Genomic DNA, 20,176 nt, shown 5'->3' on the forward strand with positions numbered 1-20,176 from the left:
AAAAAATATTATCTTATTGTTAGGATTTGTTTATTTAAGGATATTATTTGTAAATTAGGTATTTATTTTCTCATTTAAAACTAGGATGCCTAGGTCTATAAATAGAGTTTTAATATGAGAAGAATCACATTACATGAAAAGATGGTCACCATTCTAAGTGAAAGAGGGATCATGTGGAGGAAAAGTTTATAAGTTTGTTCCCAAAACTTATTTTGAGGTAATGGATGAAAGGATAAAGGCTTAAACCACATTAAACAAATTTGAGGTCATGGATTTAGGGATAAGAGCCTAAACCACTTTTACAAAATAAGTTATGTGAGTGTAGGTTTTAGGGGTCGAACCACGTTAAACAATTACTAAGAATGCAGGAACAAAAATTGAAAATAAAATTACAAATTTTAGTTAAATTGAAACAAGATTTTCTACAAGTACAAGCCAAACAAAGAGGATGGTGCATGCTTGTTCACAAACATTCTTCCACAAATGAAGGCTAGGCCTTATAGCAAAATTCGTCCACAGTTGTCACTGCAAGCACTATCACCCTAGTCAATTACACTTAAGGGTGAAATAAGACAATAGTGCAAATAATTTTATATCATTTAATGGAATAAAAAAAAGAAGGTTTGCAAGCTCAATAAATCAAAAGCATTATTAGGCATTATTCTAACTACACAAGTTTTTTGAATAGTTGGTCCATTCATATGGAATGAAAGCGTTGTCAACCAAGCAGTCAAAACTTGTTCATAAATAGAACGATCATATGTGTTGTTAAAATATGTAGGAATGAAAGCCAATAGAAAAAAAATAATCAAATCCTTAACATGGTAGACCTATATAACAGTGATTTACTAACAAAAACCCGATATTACTATCCTAGAAAAGTCTCTACAATAAGTACTAAAAAAATCCATAAACAAATCCAATTTGGGATGGAGTCACTAAACATAGAAGTGCTTACAATTGTGCACAAATATAAATAATTTAGTGAATTTTAATGAAATTACTTGCATAATTGGTTAATCATGAAAGAAAAATTTGTAGAGAGCATTGATCATGTCAATTTTCAGTCATGCAAGAATCAAATTAAGAATTAAAAAATTACCTAAGGCTTTTAAGGATCTATTTCTATAACATTTTAATTATATTTCACTATAGCATCCACAACTATACATACAACCACATGAAATCCATGTCAAACTTTCACCAACCAAATTAACCTCACATGTAATGAATAACAAAACAAAAAACAAAAGCTATCTTATTTATGTGTGGAATTTATGTTGTTAAAATATGAACTTGCTAAATGGAAAACTCAAAAACTGAGTTGAACAAAAAAGAAAAAGAGTTGTTGGGTTTCAACTTTCAAGTGTAACTTTCTAATAGAGAATTTGTACAATTTATCACCATTGTTTATTCTTTTAATTTTGTTAGATGTAGTTCTTTCTAATACCTCGACAATCTGCTTTGAATGCTTTTAGGATCAATGACTATCCCCACAAATCAACATGAGACTTTTTAGCGTACTTTGTCCTCACTCACATGTTTTCCGAAAAACTTCCTAGAAGGTCACTCATCTCATAATTACTCCAAGCCAAACATGCATAATTAAGGAGTTCTTATGTGATAATGTACCGAAAAGTAGATGCATGTTATTGATGTAGGTAATATCAATTAATTCTTTTAAGTAATCCTTAATTGTACAGTCTCACATCTGCAGTCTTTGGATCCCTCTCATTTTAGTGTGATTCGTCCAATGTGTTACACAAAGCCATATTGAGAACAAAAAAATACAATTTGGAAGTTGAGCTAAGAATGCAGTGCAAATTCATTGAAAATGAAATTGATAAAAAGAGACAAGCTTGGGAATTAAATGAGGTTGATCATAAGCATTATGAGGATCAAATCCTGGAAAAGGAACATGAGTTGGAAGCTTTGTCAAGATCATTAAGTGAGAAGGGGAATGATCTAGTGGATTAGTAAAGTACTTTTGAAGAAAAAATATCAAAGGTTAAACACTACTAAGAAGTTTGAGTTGAATAAAGCTCAGTTGCAAAAGGAGAAAGAGAATATTAAACTAGAAAAGCAACATATATAGAAGTATTTGGCATATTTAGAAAATAAAATAAGTCAAGTCAATGCTAAAAAGAGACATAGGAGGCCATTAAAAGCGAAATAGTGACTTATCAATTTTGTAAGTGAAATTAAAGTAAGAGATTGACCTTGTAAGATCTCAAGAAATGGAGCTTTTGGAAGAAAAGGAAAGTTTGAAGCTGAGTGGGAGCTTCTTGATGAAAAAAATAAAGAGTTGCAGAAACAAGCAGATTTAAAAACTAGCATTAGTACCCGTGCACTACATGGATGTAAAAAACAATGGAAGAATGAACAACAAATTGAGTAATTGAATAAAATAAATGAAAAAAGTCAGAAAAATGTAGCGATAGTTGGACAATTATTATAATACTATTGATGAAAGTGACTAGCTTAGAGGAGAAAGAAAATTTATGTAATTAGTGAACCCAAGACTTAGGGGGGTTGCCAACAAGCGAGAAAAGTTCATAAACAAGACGTCACATGAACACGCTAAATGGTTTGGCAAGATGCAAAATCAACAATTGAATAACCTCATTGAGAAAAAACTAAAGTGGAAGTTTAGAAAGAGAAAAGACTTTCAAAATCATTGAGAACCTAGTTGCGAGAAAAAAAATTCATCTAGTTTCTGATACAGGTAATGTTAGCAACATACTAAAGCACTTTGAAAATGACAAACCACTTGGTAATTTTGGAAAGGGAGAGTAAATGGGTTTCCTTTTGAAGAACCAAAAGTAATAGTTGAAGTGCCTTCTTGCACAAGTTCGTTGAAGGTACTTCAACTATTACTTTAGAAGCCACTTGGACCAACTATTCATTACTTCACAAATGGTTGAAGTCATTTTTCTTTTGAAGTTGATAATTTATATATATATATATATATATATATATATATATATATATATATATATATATATATATATATATATATATGCAAAAAAGGGTAGGAGTAATTACACATGTGGTTGACTTTTATGTGATTGGATGTACAGTGACATTTTTATGTATACTCTTGTGGCATGTTTGCACTTACAATGATAAAATAAGGTTTGGATACATGTTTAATCCATTTAGGACCTTAAGTCTCTCACATAGCACATGGCTTGTGGTGTTCATGATATATAATTGTTAACCACACTTATAATTGAAGACAAAAGTAGTATTACTTATTCTTAGATTGTAATCATTGGAAAATATAATTGATGCATATATATATATATATATATATATATATATATATATATATATCAACTTGTTGAGGAATTAAAACTATTATGAACAAACATGTGATATTTTGAATAAATAATCAATTCAAATGTGTTCGACTCTCTTTTAGATTATTAGTGATTATCATGCATATTCCATGTTATCTAGTTAGAACACAAAAGGTACATTTTAGCTTCATGCAAGTATATTTTTTCATTCTACACTTTGTAAAGGGTATCTTTGGTACCCCTTTGATCCTTTGTTTTCTCTTTATGAATAATATTGGTCTTATTGGCTCCCTTCCTAGATTTTATTGTCATGATTTGTTGGAATAGGTTTTTTCTAAATTTCAGAAAGTAATTTTCAGGATACGAAATTTGAAATAGGATTCTTAAAATTACTTTTCTAAACTTTATTTTTAATTTTAGAAATTAGTTTTTGGAATACTGTTTCAAATTTTTTATTCTGAAAAGTATTTTCTGGAACACAAATTTGAAACACTATTTTGGAAACTACATTTTGAAATAATGATTAAATGGCATATACATGTATATAAGGGTATTTTTGGTATAAAGAGTATTTGTGATAGTAAAAGTTTAAAATAAAATATAAGAGGGAGTGTACTTAGGAAAAAAAGGAATGGATATAGCAAATACCAAAAAAATGTTAGTAAAGTAAAAACATAAAAACAAAGTTGAATTTCTTCCCCTCTAAAAAAATCTTTGTATTTAGTAGCATATTTGGTGTTGAAAATTCACAATTTATTAAATTTTTGTATTTTCCATATGGTAAATGTTTTCTTCCCATCTAAAAAACTTTTTACTTCCAGTTTTTTTTTATCTGTAAGAATTGAAGACACTATTAGAGGGTTTACAACAGCTCATACCCTCATCAATCAATTGAATTAGACTCCTTTGTCCCTATCTTCAGTTGTTTGAAATCAACAATAAGGAATGTTGTCAATTTATTTATTCTAATTTTAAAAATGACACTTCAATTTACTTTACTTTTTGTTTTTTAAAAAAATTGTATAGAAAATGAGAAAATAGGTTATACACTAATTTACACAGTCATCCAATCACAATGATTTATTGACTTTTATAATAATTATCCTAAAATTCATAATAATTTATGATTGAATGACAATGTAAAACTAGTATGACCATTAATGTAATATCTATGATTTTTTACTTATCGGAAACTCTTACACTATGACACTTCACGCGGTGACACTTCACTCAACATCCTTATTAGTCAAAACATTTCACTAGTCAGAACCTTCTGTTAATAGCCATTTCCAAGATTTCGATAATCAGCTCTATCTGCTTTTAAGATTAATGATTGACCTCACAAATCAACATGAGACTTTTCAGCATACTTTGTCCCCACCCACATGGAGTTCTTAAGTGATGGACTACTAGAAAATATATACATTTGGTTGGTATAGGTAGTACCAATTAATTCCTTTAAGTCATCCTCAATTGTACAGTCTCATGTCTGCACAACATTTGAATCTCTCTCATTTTGATATGATTCATCCGGAGTATTATAATTAAACTCCGAAAATAATGATTTTTTTTATTTTCACTATTTTCAACACAAACTTTTAAACATAAAAACTAAAAACTTATATTTTATAATAAAAATATTTTCAAATAAAATCACCAATGAAAAAAATTAAGAACTGAAGCTTTCAACCCTAATTCAAACTCTATTTGTATCGTTTTCTCTCTCTCTCTTCACATTTCCTTTCTTTCAAAAATTGCTTTTCGAAATATAAATGAGAGGAAAAAAACAGAGTAAGAAGAGGGGTAAAATAAATAAAAAAAAAATTGGCATATTAAATGGGCTGCAAAAGCTTTATTCAAGCCCATTTACCGAAGCCCTTAAAACTGAACGACAACATTACAAAACCCCTATCTATAAATAAAAAATTGAAGTGAGATTCGACCCTTTTTCAGCTTTCACACGAAGAAGAAGCTGTAAAGAAACGATGAATGCTTCAGACTCAGAGAAAGAAGACGCAGAAATTGAAGCAACAGAAACTGCACCCGATGAAGAGAATGCGAAATTGAAGAAGAAAGAGAAGAAAAAGAAGAAGAAAGCTTCGTCGAAGGATGCAGAGAAGAAGCGCGGCGTGTGCTATATGAGTCGAATCCCCCCTCACATGGACCACGTCAAGCTTCGCCACATTCTCTCTCAGTTCGGCGATATTCAACGAATTTTTCTCGCTCCTCAAGGTCTCTCTCTCTCTAGAATTTTCGGATTACACTTTTATGTAGATACAAACTTGAAAACGTTTTTGTTTTTAATTAAATTTTAAAATTTACTGTTATGAAATTGATATTTAACATTTTTAAATTGGTAGAAGTAGAATAGTATAGCAACCAAGTGATTGAACACGAGTGATTAATAGCATTCTATGGTTGAGATTTTTTTTTATTATTTGAATTTTTTCAGATTCTTCTGTCCAAGTGTCTGCCAAGAGGTCACGTGGATCCCGAGACCAAGCATATTCAGAAGGGTATTTTTTTTTTTTGGGAATTGGATATTTGGATTGGTATTTGATTGAAGTTATTCAAGACTTCAAGTTGTTATTGGTTTTTTTGGTTAGTAGTGTTTGAATTTGATCATTGAGTTTTTCTCTGTGCTGTGTAGATGGGTTGAATTCGGTAATAAAAGTGTTGCTAAGAGGGTTGCCAATATGTTAAATGGTGAACAAATAGGTATGTGCTTGAACCTTGTCTTGTATCGCTTTCGGTCACCTGTTGCTCTTTGTTCTTCATTCTTAAATGAAAATCGTAATGTTGTCTCCTAAATCCTAATGATTCTAGAATAGTAATATATCTCAATTCTCATGCATTGACTATTATATACTTCTATGATTTTTGGGAAAAAATATGATATGGTGTTTACTTACTGTAGCTGGATTATATACACATGTAGTGGCTTGGCTATACCTATTGCTCTTTCTTCTCCAGTTTTTTTTTAAATGGGAATCATAGTGTTGTTCTATAAACTCTAGAATTTGGTTTTATACTTTAAATTTAGTGAAATAGAAATACAATTGTGTTCATAGTTGTGTGTGCTTATTGTAGCGGGATATTTGTTGTGTCTGTCTGTATTGGTTTGGTTTTCAAGTTTCTAATTTGTATTGATTGACTACAAGGGGGTAAGAAGAGGTCATCATTCTACTATGATCTTTGGAATATTAAGTACTTAAGTAAGTTCAAGTGGGATGATCTGACTGAAGAACTAGGTAAGTGCTTTATGATCAGTGTCTTGTTTTTATTGGTGAAGCATAAGCAGATTATGCTAAAACAATGTATATCTTACAGCCTTAAAGAAAGCTATTCGGGAGCAAAAGCTGGCTGTAGAACTTTCTGCTGCCAAGAGAGAGAGGGATTTCTATCTTTCCAAAGTTGATCAATCACGTGCTTTGAGTGCTATAGAGGGCCGACTAAAGAAGGTATGCTAACAGCTAAATGGTAGTTATTTTTCTTGTCTGTGTGGATTGTTCAGAAAATGGGGTAGCATTTTTCATAGAATTTAAAAAAAGTTCTCCATTAATCAGAGCCTGCTATTGAGCAAGTAATGAAGCTCACTATTAAAATTGGGTTTTCTAATTTAAGATATCTTGTTTGTTTTACTTTTGGATTTTGTCTTGGAATTAAAACTTCTTACTACAATTATAACTTCAAAGGAATCATAAAATAACTATCATTATCCAATTCTCAACTTGAACAAGAAGAAATAGATTTTTAAACCATAAATCTGGCAAAAGCTCACCCATCCCTGCTGTCTTGAGTCTTGATACTGTGTCTTATTTTGGTTTTCATAGAGCTGTTCTGAGTGGCAATTCTGGCAGACCATGAGATAGTTGTTTTACTGCTTTCTTTTCAGTCTTCACCTATTCACCTAACCTGATCTGTATCTAAAATAAATTACTCATGAGTTATGGAAATGGAAGACCTTTCTTTTAAATAATTTGTAAAGGTTAATGCACAAAAATTGCCTCTCTAAAATGGTAGTGAGGTGTGTATCTATTGTATCTCCATTTGAGCACAACAGTACAATGCAACTGATACTTATTTTTGGCTACTATTTGGGAGTGCCAAAGCTAGACAATATCCTCTGATTATTAGGCTTTGAGTTCTGCTCTCTGTTGGGACCCAACCTAACAATGAGAATTGCAGTTAAGTTTAAATAAATACAATTTTGGGAACAACAGTAAATTAAATTATTAACATTGGCTTTGGAATCTGCTGCAATTTTTAATTGTTGGTTTGTGACTTGCAAGATAAATAGAACACTTCTATGTTTTAAGGAACTCAACTGCTACTGATTTTTAATAATTTGAGTTCTACTTCTTGATGACATTTGAGATTATAGCTTCCATGAATTTCTGATCCACTTTTATTTTGTGGTTCACTGAATGTGCTTAATCATTTAACCTGTATAACTTTTTATTTGAATTACTTTAACTCCTTAAAAGCAAGGTAGAGTGACAAGCTAAGCAGCTATGATTATCTTCTCAAATGGAAGAACTTATGGATTATTAATGTCAATACTTTTTCCTTGAAGCCAAAAAAACTCTTCAATTATCATGTCTCATGCATTTGTTGATGGTTATGTGATATTCTTTTGTTATGATTTTTAATACTGCCTAATTTGATTCACAAATATGCAATGATAGAAACTGGTTCAGGTTCAGCACACAAAAAACATATTGTTATTGATGAACAGAAAGAATGCTCAATTTCTCTGGATATTCAAGAGATCCAAGACTCTCCCTATCCAAAATACTAACTCTCCAATTGACTAACTACTCTCAACCCCTCTTCTTCCTATTTATAGAAAACATGCCTTGGTTTTGTAATCGTTCCAGCCCTCAACTAACTCCAATTATTCTACTATCCAACTATAACTAATGGGTATCTATCAATCTCCCCCTCTAAAGTTTCACCTTGTCCTCAAGATGAATTGGCTTGTGGCTGCTGAAATGAAGTCCCAATGGTATTCTAACTGATTGAAGCATGGTAATCAAGCCTAATCTCAGTGGATACAAAAGAGTGTCAATACATCTCCTACTGGACTGTGACTCCATGACTCTCTTAGGTACTGCACTATGGCAAGTGGCAGCTGATGATGACTATCATAGTCCCTCTTTGTTACTAGTTCGCTTAAGTTTGTTTTTTCTCCCAAGTGGTTCTTGTTTTCCACCTTCAAATTTTCATATTTGCTTCTGTCTTCAGGTTCTTGATTCAGAATGTTGAGTGATTGTTGTTTTCTTCCTTCTCTACTCTCGATTCCTCCATCTCCATCATGCTTCTTTCATTCTCCTAGATCTTGCTTCTCTACTTGCTGGTTTTGTTGGGTTTCTTCCTCTTGAGATGTTTCCTTTATCCAGAATTTTGGTCCCTCCAATTCTGCTTTCTTTTCTGCATCAATTTCTTATTTCCTCGTTTCTCTTCCTTGAGCCGCTGATTCTCTTCTCTCCCATTCTTCATCTTTGTTTGTTTTCTTGCTGCCTTTTGTCATCACCTTGTGCCTTCCGCTCCATTGATTCTTGGATTTTCTCTTGAATTTCATCTCTGCATCTACATTCTTGCTCCTCAGTTTCTGAATCTTGAAGACAAAGCTTCTAGTTGGTATTTCCTGAGTACTGCCTTCTAAAAAGTCCACCTGATTGCATTGTGGTTACTCTCCTTACAAGAAACCCACCATTTGAGAGCTTTCTTCTCAAATGCAAATGCAACAATCCATGATAGTTTCATCTCCTCAGGTACTCTTCTAACCCCAAAATACTGCTCTGCATTGATCAGCCACCAATAGGCGTCACTTCCATCAAATCTTAGAATCAATCTTGAAGCAATTTTCTTGTCAATTTCCCCCCACTGCTCCTAGATCGGAGCTTTGATACCAGTTGATAGAAACTGGTTCGGGTTGAGCGCACTAAGAACATATTGTTGTTGATGAACAGAAAGAATGCACAATTTCCCTAGATATTCAAGAGATTCAGGACTCTCCCTAGCCACAATACTAACTCTCCAATTGACTAACTACTACTCCCAACCCCTCTTCCTATTTATAGGCAACATGCCTTATTTTTCTAATTATTCCAACCCTCAACTTACTAACTATAATTATTCTACTATCTAACAAACTAACTAATGGGTATCTATCAGGCAATCAGAAAATTAGTAATGACACGTTCAGCTATTTCTTTTCATCTGTATTTTTTTTCAAATTTCAGTAAATAACAGTATATTGAAGAATCTATTCATATTCATACTGACATCATTTCATTCTGCTTCCACAGAAGCAGAAGATTCAACAAGACTCAGGACTAGTGGAAAAAGTGATTCGCCATTTCCCTCAAACAAAGCCTATAGCTGCTGACACCAAAAAAAATAAACCTGAGCTCTCTGATGATATATTGGATGCTGTAAGTATCATTTTCATTGTTGGTTAGAGATAATAATCCTCTTATTTGTGTCTCATTCTGTTTTGTGTTTTTTACTGTTTTCTCTTTTCTCCCTCTTTAGAAAATATGTCGTAACTTGATTTATGAAGTCGTTAGTTTTTAATTCAAGGCTTTCCACTCTGTCCCTTGCAGGTATTTGGTGGCTCGTAATTCATGTATTGATACTTTCACATCAGGAGCCAAAAATCACATTATATTTTCTGTGTCCTTGGTTCCCATAGGCAGGGTGAATCAGTGAAGCTTCTCTGGATGTATTTATTGTAGCGATTTTTCTAGAAAATATTTTTTTTTGTTGATCTAGGTTTTCAAAAGAAAATGCAATCTTCTTATACGTAAAAAACAAGCAATGAAGTTAACCGGAGTTGAAATTTGTGAGTTTGACAGGACTTGGTTATAAATGTCTTTTTGCTTGCACTACAAAATACAAATTTTCCGATTATGAATTCTAGAGATGAATAGAAATATAAAAACGGGTTAGATAATTAAGGGAAGAGGGGAAAGGATGTGAGATCCATCCTCTCTGCTAACAAAAATAACATTCAAATAAAAAATAACCAAGTTAATTTTTTTATCCTATCATGATTCTTTAATGGAAGTTGATAAAGTTCATTATACGTTTTTCTCATTGTGTTGCCAATTGTTTAGGTCTTCAAACTGATTACAGGTGGTAAATTTTTTTTGGATGGTCATTTGTACATATTAATACACAATTTTTTTCAGTTGGTAATTGAATAAAAGATCTTTTATCACGATGAAGAAATAAATCTTATACGTGTTGATAATATTAAATGAGGGGAATGTGAGTAATAATAATATTTCGTTCTAATATAGTATTTTTTTTATTTGTAAATGTTAATTGTTAATTTGTATTAATAAGAGGAATTAACCCATGACCTTTTTTCTTTTCCCACCTTAATTATTTAACTAATCTTATATCTTCCTATTCCTATTGTAGGTAAATAAGGCACTTGACCCATACGACAGTTTAAAAGGTATACCAGCTTAAATTGTCATGAAATTAATTTTGATACATGAGTAGATGATATCATAAGATAAATACATTTATGAAAAAAATTAAATGATAGCTTGCTAAAGTTTATTAAATTCATATTTAGTTCGGTGTATTTTGTAAAAATAATTTATTTTGTTAATTTCATGATTTTTTTTTTGAAAATTAGTTATTTCTATAAATTAATTATAAAATAAATACATTTATGAGAAAATTTAATGATACTTTGCTAAAGTTGATTAAGCTTAGATGTAGTTCAGTGTATTTTATAGAAAATAATTTATTTTGTTAATTTTGTGAAAAAAAATTTAAAAATATTAAGATAATGTGAACAATTTAACATGAGAAGTGCCAAGAACATCCTACTAATTATTAAGATTTATTAAAGATTACAAAATTAGAATAAAGACTTTTTAAATGAAATTACTATTGATATAAATTTTAAATTAATTATTGGGTTAATTTGTTTAAGCTTATTTGTTTTGAAACAAATGCTAATTTAATAAAATAAATAACTTTATTTTTTTAGTGTGTTTGTCTAAATTATTTCTGCTTAAAAAATAATTGTTTATTTTAAAAAATAAATCCTATTTGTTTCTTAATGTTTATATAAAAACAAGTATTTTAAAGTTATTTTTTTATATTCAAACAAACTCATCTATTATAAAAATTAATAAACGTATCATACATAATAATTTATGATTAATTAAAAATGTAAAATTATGTTGCACTTTTAATATAATGTCCATTTTCTCTAAATTTTAACCAGTTATAGAATGTATTAAAAAATGTTAAAAAAATTGTTACTAACAATTCTTATTTTATATTATCAACTAATTAAAAATCATGATAAACATATGAAAACTTCAAAACTTTGTGCGTGTTTAACAGTATATAGAGAAATTCATGTGCAATCACAATCTATCACATCATCTTTGGATACTCCATTCAACAGTTGACATGTAAGACATTCAACTTTTGCATGTTTTGTTTTTTATCAAAAATAATCAAAGATAATATCAAGGGCTTTAACGCTGAATGAAGTGTATTAGTTAAGCTACTAAGAAATTACTCCATGTTTATATTAAGCCAAGTAATAATAAATCAATAAAGGCAAATAAAAACTGGCATTGAACACAACAGCCAACCATTAAACTATGTAGTGAAATCTGTCCCAAGAAGGCCTTTGAGATTAGATCTATACATGAAATTGTAGTGCTATTCAAAAGTTCCATGTCTAAGTCTAAAGAGTATACACTCGGTTGAGACAGGGAATTCAGAAATCGATGCACAAAAGGGATTAGATTCAGAGTTGTTTCCCTCTCAATCAGCTGCAACACCCACCTCTGGCTGAAACAGTTCCATCTCTGGCACCTGGTTGACCTTGGGGACGTCCATAGCCAACTTTTATACCAAATGACTGAAATAATAGATTCATTGGTAATGTTAGCCAAAAGGGCACATAAGATAAGGATGCAAGAAGATTTCCTTTTAATTTATTTACTTTTTACCCAAAAAAACAGAAGAAAAAGATCCATGCTTCAGTTTCATTTAATCTCATTTTGGTGAAACCGGCCATCATTAACACAGCCTAAATCTCAGGTGATAAATACCATTCTCAAGACACAACCGAAAGAATTAACAAAATCACATGATTTCTGATCTTGATAATTTGATTTATAAATCTGATGCCATATTGGAGTGGGACCAATATTGACCAAAGTCCAAGATATAGTTAGTCACAACTAACTTCCCACTGATTTTTGCATGAAACTGACAGTATATAATTACCTCATTGGACACATCAAACACACCTTCCTGGATATTCTGAAGAATCTTGCCAGCAGTTCTTATAAAAGCCTGCAGAAGAAACAGTAAGTTGCTTTTGATGGTAATTCACAGTATTGTTGGGGTTGCAAAGCATATGTACTGTATCATGCTTGCTATTGACTGAGATACATCACCTCTTCTACATTTTGAGCTGTCCTAGCAGAAGCCTCCAAGAACAGAAGTCCATTTTCCTTTGCAAATTGCTCTCCCTCCTCTTTGCTCACTGCGCGTCGATGAGACAGATCACACTTGTTCCCTATGAGCATGATGGTCATGTTAGGATTGGCATGCTGCCGGGCATCTTCCAGCCAACTTGCTAAATGATTAAATGTGTCTCTCCTGGTCAACAAAAGAATCTTTTGGTTTTCAGTTGAAAAGACTTTGAAAAAATGAACAAACCTCAGATTTAAACCCCCACCCACCCCCACCACCACCACATACAGAAAAGCAAAAATGAAAGGGGGGACAGGATCATTGGACATTATATTTATTTGTTTATGTGGAACAAAAGTGTACATTGCTTGGGAGGCCCATAGTACAAGGAAGAAAGGACATACCAGCATAGCACATTAGAATACACTTGAGAAACAGACAAAAAAAAAAACAAAACAAAGATGATTGTAACACAAAATATAGCTTGCTATCAGCAGTACTAGAGCTGATCCACAAATGAGGATCGAAAAACCAAAAGCATTACAAGGTGGGTTCAAACATTAACATTTGGAAATAAACTAAGACACAAATGCCTTGTTCAAAATAATTGAAACTTTCAAATAGGGCAATCAACATTAACATAAGAGATGGAAATAATATATCTACAGTCAACCACCAAAACTTCAAAAGTTTGTAGAATCGTAACCGTGCAGCATTTCACTTCTATTGCATTGCTAGTATTCATGAAAGTGGAAAATACCACACAACATAAGTGCACGTTAGAATGGTGATATAAAGTTTGGTATTATTCTCAAGATGTAGATCAAGATCTTTAGTCAAATAGACAATAGCACAACCCACCTTGTAATGTCATAAACTAGAAGTGCTCCTGCTGCTCCTCTGTAGTAAGACCTAGTGATGGATCTAAAAGACTCTTGCCCAGCCTACAGTCAAACAAGTTCTGCATCAGTATCGAAATATTATTAAAAATTACAATTTGGACATGACAGAATATGTGACTAAAGAATTCCATATTCAACACTATTATGACTGCTTAATCTTATTCAGATTCTACAGATACACCATCTCATGGACCAAAGGAAGCAATGAAAGCATTCATTACGGATTCAATTTAATCTACCATGCATGGCCAAACACTTTAATTTCCAGCTTGGCCTTACAAAACTAGAAAGCACAGACATGTGGGTCAATATTATATACTAAATGGTTATCAGTGAGATATAATTTCAGAAATAGGTTGAATGACTACAAATTTCAAGGACTTGTTTAAATGGATGAAAAATATAAAGAAGATTAAGCAGCACCACAGGATAAAGAAGTATTAAGCAACCTAAGACATAACTAATAGGTTGTGCATGTATGATATATCTGCTTTAACAAGTTCAAGTGTTCAACTACAGATTCCCCATCCTAAAACAAGTTTTAACCATTTTCACAATAAGATTCAGATTTATTTCTCACAATCACAAATCCAACACCTTGTTCTAATACCTATATACATATTATATATAGAACCTACAAGCGTATCAAATGAAAGATGAGAGTATGAGAGGAGCGAATTTCAACTATATAATTCAAATGAGTAGTTAAAATTAAAACAACATATTAATCATCCATGTATGGTTGCAGGTTGTATAGTCAAACTTAACTTCTCTCACTGTCTCACATATCACTAGATATGCCCTGTATAGAACCTTATTCCTTTTTTCAGAGTAAGAAAAGTTTAGGTGTGTTGGGTTCCGAAAGTTCACCAGGGTCAAGGTCAAGGTCAAGGAAGGTCTCATTATTGCTCAAAGAGGACTTACATCCATCTACTAAGTCATCATATCAGTAGCGCAATTCAAACTCATACCCTTGTGAGATATTACTATATTATATTCTTATCAATTCGACCAATCTTTATTAGCTATAGAACCTTACCAACTACACTCCTATTTCCATGATAAAATCGGTGTTTAAAAAACACATTAAAAAATTAAAACAAACTTACAAAAAGATTTCAAACCCATCAATCACAAAAATTTCACTGTGGTGTTCTAGTACATACACAAACCCTTAATCAATTCTCACCTAATTTGAAATACCCTACCAAAAAATAATCAAGTCATAGAAATTATAAAAAAAAAAAAAAAAAGTGCAGAGAGAGACTAACTGTATCCCATATCTGAAGCTTAATGGGTCGAGAATCGATGGTGACCATGCGAGCACCAAACTCGACACCAATGGTGAGATCATGAACCGGTTGGAACCTCTTATCGGTGAACTGCAGGAGCAGGCACGATTTCCCTACACCTGCACCGTACCATAGAAAAACCCAAACTTGGTGTCAGATTCGGAGACCCAATTGCGAGAAAAAAAGAGGGTTGGCGAGAACATAACCTGTGTCACCGATGATGATGTACTTGAAGAGGTAGTCGTACGACATGGCTGAACGACGAGAAACAACGTCGTTTGGAGGGTGCGAAACAGAAAGAAGAAGAGTAAGAAGGAAGTTTTGGAGAATAATAAGACGAAGAAGGAAGAAAGGGATGCACAGTGCGGATGGTTGGTTTGAATCCCAACCAAAACCAACCAAGTGACGTATCGGTATCACTCATTTATACGTCTGTTATACGTCTACAACATTCGTTATTTATTTTTCATTTTTGTTTTTTACTAATACTACTAGATGTATTGACACATGTCATGCACGGATAAATAGTGTTAACTAAATAGTAATAAAAAATAAGTATTTATTAATTATTTATGCATAGATAAAATTTTAGTAATTAATTATAATTATTATCATTTTATTTATTTTAACTAATGGATTGTAAATGTTTTGAAATATTTATTATAATCAGGTCACACTTTAAAATTATTTGAGTAGACTAAAATGAAAAAATAAAAAAAGCAAATTACAATAATACCTTCTATGGTTTATTCTAATTACATACACACTTCCTTTATTTGAAGACATTTTTTTGGTAATTTGAAGACATTTTTTTTGTACTCCTATTATGACAGTGTTAAGGTCAATCTTAATATTTAAAGTCCGGTCAATTACAAAAAAATCTTCAACAATATTCAAAATTAACATTCACTTAAGTCTAAAATAGTGTACATCTTCCCACAAAAGGAAGACTTGTGATAAGAATGAAAGTTGCCTTTCTTGGTTTCATTGTCACAGTTTTCATACACTGATTGCAATAAATATAGTGAGTTTATTTGAAGCACATACAAAAACACATAGTTGACAGGTGGAATTTTTAATGATATCAAAGGGTGAAATTTGTTATGATGTTATCCCATTAAAATAAACGCGTTAAAAACAAAATTCAGGCAATAATTTGTTCACTTATTTCGGGGCAAGTCTTTTGGTTATAAATGTCTTCGTTTTTGGATGGTGCTTGTTTAGTCACAAAGATTTGGAAGCACATCTAATTTTTTTAAAAAGCTTTGAATTGTTCTATCAGCATGTCTTGCATATTCGTATGGCACATATTTTTCTTTTTTGTTGGATATTGTGTCTATGTATTGGTATGTTGGTTCCAAATTTTAGGAGGTCCTTTTTTTTATAACTTGTGAGATTCACTTTCTATTTGCTTTAAAAAAAATCTTTCAGGTTGATGAAGAAGAAAATGGAGGAGGGGGCATTTTTCGGTTAAAGTTTTATTTAAAAATCACATGCATATATCAATTGTTTTATCATTGTAGATGCATCTATAAAATTGATCTATGTTTGACTTTATTATTGTTATTTGCTTCACTTCCATTTCATAAAGCTCTTAGCCGAAATACTAAATTCATCTCATAATTTCATAATATTTTGAATTATATCTTCCTTAACAATGGTTGTTTTGTTCCAATACAATTCTTAAGCAATGTCCAATTCACTTGTAATTTACCTTAAATTTGCAATAGCAGGTGATTAAAAACAATTTCTTCAACTATAGTAAAACAACATATGATATATGCACAAAATGGATAGCAAATTAATAAAAAAAAAATCAAAAGGGAAAAGCTAATTAAAAATTTGTTGTTTTCTAATAAATGATTATTGTCATTCCTCAACTTATTATTAGGTGAAGTGGTGTCCTAAAATTAGGAGAAAATTAGAAGTTAAAAATCATAAAAATATAGAACATGAACACGGATAAAACAAAATACTAATCTTCCTCTTCAAATAACTTGCTTTGGATATTCAAATTATGGCTGGAAAAAAATTCTACCAATTTTCAGAAGGAAAAAAAAATATGTATAGACAATGTTCTTCATCAGAAAAGAAAAGTAGCGCCTTTACTTACTTACAGGGAATAATCCATGCTCCTCCTTTCGATTTTTCATGATGATTCTTTTTATTTGAAAAAAAGAAAAAAAAACATATAATGAAGAAGGTTGAAAAGAAAGAAAGAAAAATCTCTCTTGATGCTTCTCTTTCTATTAATTAGTGTGGGTTGTGAAAGAAAAGAAAGAGTGTTGAGTGGGTTAAGAAATTGTGTATTAAATAACATGTTGAAATTGTCAATTTACAACTATTATTGTTGAAAATTAAAATTTCATTAAAAAGGGAAATGAAGACTTCTAAAAAAGCCACGTGTACATTTCCTTTTTAAAATCATTTTTGTATGTGTTATTATAGAATTATAGATTCAGTTTTATTATGCCCTTGGTATAGAATTTAGGAATGAGTTAATTTGTTTTTTTTTTTTTGGTTTTGGATTAAAAAGTTTAGGTGAGTTGACTCTTGGGGATTTATTAAAGTTAGGATATGCTTCAAAACTTAAAAAGATTATCGATCAACAATGTTACATTATCGACGAGATTTGAATCATCCTTGTGAAATATGAGTTTGATACTTATTAATTAAATTGTTCTTTGTTGGCATGAAAGACTTAATTTGTCTTTGTTAGGACACCCATTAGGATTTCTACAATAGACTACTATAGCTACACTACCACTAAGACTACTTTTACAATATTTCTTTTTATATCATCAATCACTACAATAATGTCTTAAATAGACAAAAAGTGTTAACAATCTCATGATCCAGTCTGAACACTTGGTTATATTTGAGCATTAGAGATAATTAAATACAAGAGTGGATAAGACCAAATACGTAATGATAAGACCAAAGGATATTCAAATATAATCTAGAAACTTCCTAGACAGGTAATGACTCTTATAACCCTCATAGATGTGGGCTTGCTAACAATGTCTAGCAGTCCAAGAACAACCTTGTCCTCAAGGTTGAGTAAAAAGGTTAGGTCCAAGAAGGAATATGAGGAAGGGTTATTAGTGTTGGTGGAGGTCACATGAGTGGTAGCTAGTTGCATTAAGACAGACAGTTGGATAAGGTGAGTATGGGGACACGTTTTAGACTGTGGAGGATGCATTGGAAGTAACAACGGTTGGTGGAGTTTGAACTGATGTGTTTATTGTGACATAAGTGGAAGGGTTGAGTGAAGTGTGTTGGGTTGAAAGGTCATAAGTGAGTTTAAATATTATATGCTTTATGGCAAATGAGGGGAAAAAAATCTTCTAGTGAGGGTGGGGGAGAGGCTTTGTCGGTTGGTGGTGGACCAAAATAAGGCCACAAAAGAGAGACGTGGAAGATATTGTGAATGTTAGAGTTGGCCAGAAGCTCAAGTTCATACACAACATTGCTAATGCGGCGAGTAACTCAATAAGGTTCAAAGAAATGGCAAGCAAGCTATTTGGAACGACATTGAGTGAGGGATTGTTGGCAATGATTTTTCAAATGCAAAAGAACCAAATCATTGACAACAAAGGTATAGTTTGTTATATGCTTATTTGCTTGGATAGTTATGCTCTAACGGGTGCGGGCTAGTGTTTGTTTGAGCTAAGCTAACACCAGTTGTCATTGTTATAGGGACTCATGGAAGGATCCAAGAGTGGCACAACCTGCGATATAGTCTGAAATGGAAGGGGGTGGGCAATTGACAATGCTTGGAACGATGTCCTTTGGATAGCCAAATGAAAAGATGTGTTAAACTGGTATTTGGTCAAGTGAAGGTATTTATACCATGAGTGAGGGTGGTCATCAAAGAAACACTAAAGGTAAACCTCAAGACTACGGTTGACTACCTCCATTTGGTTGTTCGACTAAGGGTGGTAAACGGTGCTAAAACAAAGCTTTGTCCCTTGGAGTTTGTGCCAAAATTGACTGAGAAACAAGTGATCACAATTTGAGACTATATATAGAGCACGACACGCCATGCAACCTATAAATGTCCATAGAAAAATGGTGAGCTAAAAAGGGGTTGTGTAGTGTGTGGGAAGTGTCAAGAAGTGGGTGTATTTCTAGAGTCTATCGTAGATGACCCAAATCACTGTTAGTCCAAACAAAGTTGGAAGATGGGTCCCAAAGTCCATGCAACCTGTAAATGTCCACAAAAAAATGGTGAGCTAAAAAGGGGTTGTGTAGTGTGTGGGAAGTGTCAAGAAGTGGGTGTATTTCTAGAGTCTATCGAGATGACCCAAATTACTGTTAGTCCAAACAAAGTTGGAAGATGGGTCACAAAGTCCATGGTGAGATCATCCTAAACCTAAGCTAGTATGGGTAAAGGTTGTAATAGGGCAAAAGGTTTTCTGTTGATGGGTTTATTTTGTTGGCAGGTGAGGCAAGTTTTGATGAAAAGTTTGGTGTCACGGCGAATACTAGGCCAATAGAAGGATGTTGCTAGGTGAGCTATGGTGGCCTTGACCCTTGAGTGACCAATGAAAAAGGAAGAAAGAAACTCTTGAAGCAATCTTGGTGCCATATACCATAATTTGGAATGAAGAGCTTTTAGTTGAAAAAGAGTAAGTTATTTTGAAATTGAAATGGGCCTTGAGAGTCTGAGTTTTGTAAGCTTTGGGTTACTAATTCTTTGCCTTGGGTTATGCTAGTACAATGGTTTTGAAATTGGGTGATGAGAGTCGAAATAGGGGATGATATACTAAGCAAGAGGACGAACCACTTTTATTAATTTTAAAATAAAAAATAGGTGGCATCTTTGGCGGACCACTTTTATAAGTGATCCATCATCATGGATCCTTCCTCATTATAATATCTCCTCCTTTCTATCCCTCCCTCTCCCAATGCCTTTAATGGAAGCTCTAACGATGACTCTAATGACACCTTCATCACAGGTAATCCCTAACTGCCACCATAGCCTTCTCATTCTTTCTCCGTCCAAAACAAAGATAACATAAAAACATAGTGACATTGCTAAACTCACCAAACTAGCAAATCCCCAATGCACAATAACAAATGGAAGATATTAAATTTCAAAATGCATAAAGCTGGGGCATTAATGGAGTACAAAGTTGTTCACAATACCATTAACCAAGTTTATTTGAAGAACCAACAAATACCCATTACACGTCAAGTTCAAAAG

General features: G+C 32.3%; 2 protein-coding genes across 3 annotated transcripts; one reads left to right on the forward strand and one right to left on the reverse strand.

The window, feature by feature from the left end:
* The first annotated feature begins 5,217 nt into the window (after positions 1 to 5,217).
* LOC114398168 (pre-rRNA-processing protein esf2-like) lies at positions 5,218 to 10,203 on the forward strand. Of its 2 annotated transcripts, none has more exons than XM_028360328.1 (7): positions 5,218 to 5,534; positions 5,755 to 5,818; positions 5,953 to 6,020; positions 6,464 to 6,553; positions 6,633 to 6,763; positions 9,617 to 9,742; positions 9,914 to 10,203. In XM_028360328.1, the coding sequence occupies exons 1-7, from the start codon at positions 5,288 to 5,290 to the stop codon at positions 9,929 to 9,931; spliced, it is 744 nt and encodes a 247-aa protein (XP_028216129.1). In that variant the 5' UTR covers positions 5,218 to 5,287; the 3' UTR covers positions 9,932 to 10,203. The 2 variants fall into 2 exon arrangements, with proteins under 2 accessions (XP_028216129.1, XP_028216130.1); XM_028360329.1 differs by having other exon boundaries at positions 9,623 to 9,742; positions 9,914 to 10,198.
* Positions 10,204 to 11,817: 1,614 nt separating this feature from the next.
* Positions 11,818 to 15,371, reverse strand: LOC114398219 (ras-related protein RABB1b). The gene is made up of 6 exons (XM_028360390.1): positions 15,174 to 15,371; positions 14,947 to 15,086; positions 13,635 to 13,717; positions 12,755 to 12,959; positions 12,582 to 12,650; positions 11,818 to 12,210 (listed from the first exon to the last, which is right to left on the reverse strand). The coding sequence occupies exons 1-6, from the start codon at positions 15,217 to 15,219 to the stop codon at positions 12,118 to 12,120; spliced, it is 636 nt and encodes a 211-aa protein (XP_028216191.1). The 5' UTR covers positions 15,220 to 15,371; the 3' UTR covers positions 11,818 to 12,117.
* Between the last annotated feature and the right edge of the window lie 4,805 nt (positions 15,372 to 20,176).

The sequence above is a fragment of the Glycine soja genome, chromosome 19 (genome assembly GCF_004193775.1).
Source record: "Glycine soja cultivar W05 chromosome 19, ASM419377v2, whole genome shotgun sequence".
NCBI classification, from domain to species: domain Eukaryota; kingdom Viridiplantae; phylum Streptophyta; class Magnoliopsida; order Fabales; family Fabaceae; genus Glycine; species Glycine soja.

Bases quoted from the DNA above. Each gene is read 5' to 3' on its own strand.
- LOC114398168 (XM_028360328.1), top strand. From the start codon at position 5,288: ATGAATGCTTCAGACTCAGAGAAAGAAGACGCAGAAATTGAAGCAACA. The intron at 5,535-5,754 runs GTCTCTCTCTCT...GAATTTTTTCAG, and splicing joins AATTTTTCTCGCTCCTCAAG to ATTCTTCTGTCCAAGTGTCT. The intron at 6,021-6,463 runs GTATGTGCTTGA...ATTGACTACAAG, and splicing joins GTTAAATGGTGAACAAATAG to GGGGTAAGAAGAGGTCATCA.
- LOC114398219 (XM_028360390.1), bottom strand. From the start codon at position 15,219: ATGTCGTACGACTACCTCTTCAAGTACATCATCATCGGTGACACAG. The intron at 13,718-14,946 runs GTTAGTCTCTCT...GTTTGACTGTAG, and splicing joins AGCTTCAGATATGGGATACA to GCTGGGCAAGAGTCTTTTAG. The intron at 12,651-12,754 runs GTGATGTATCTC...TTTCTTCTGCAG, and splicing joins CAGCTCAAAATGTAGAAGAG to GCTTTTATAAGAACTGCTGG.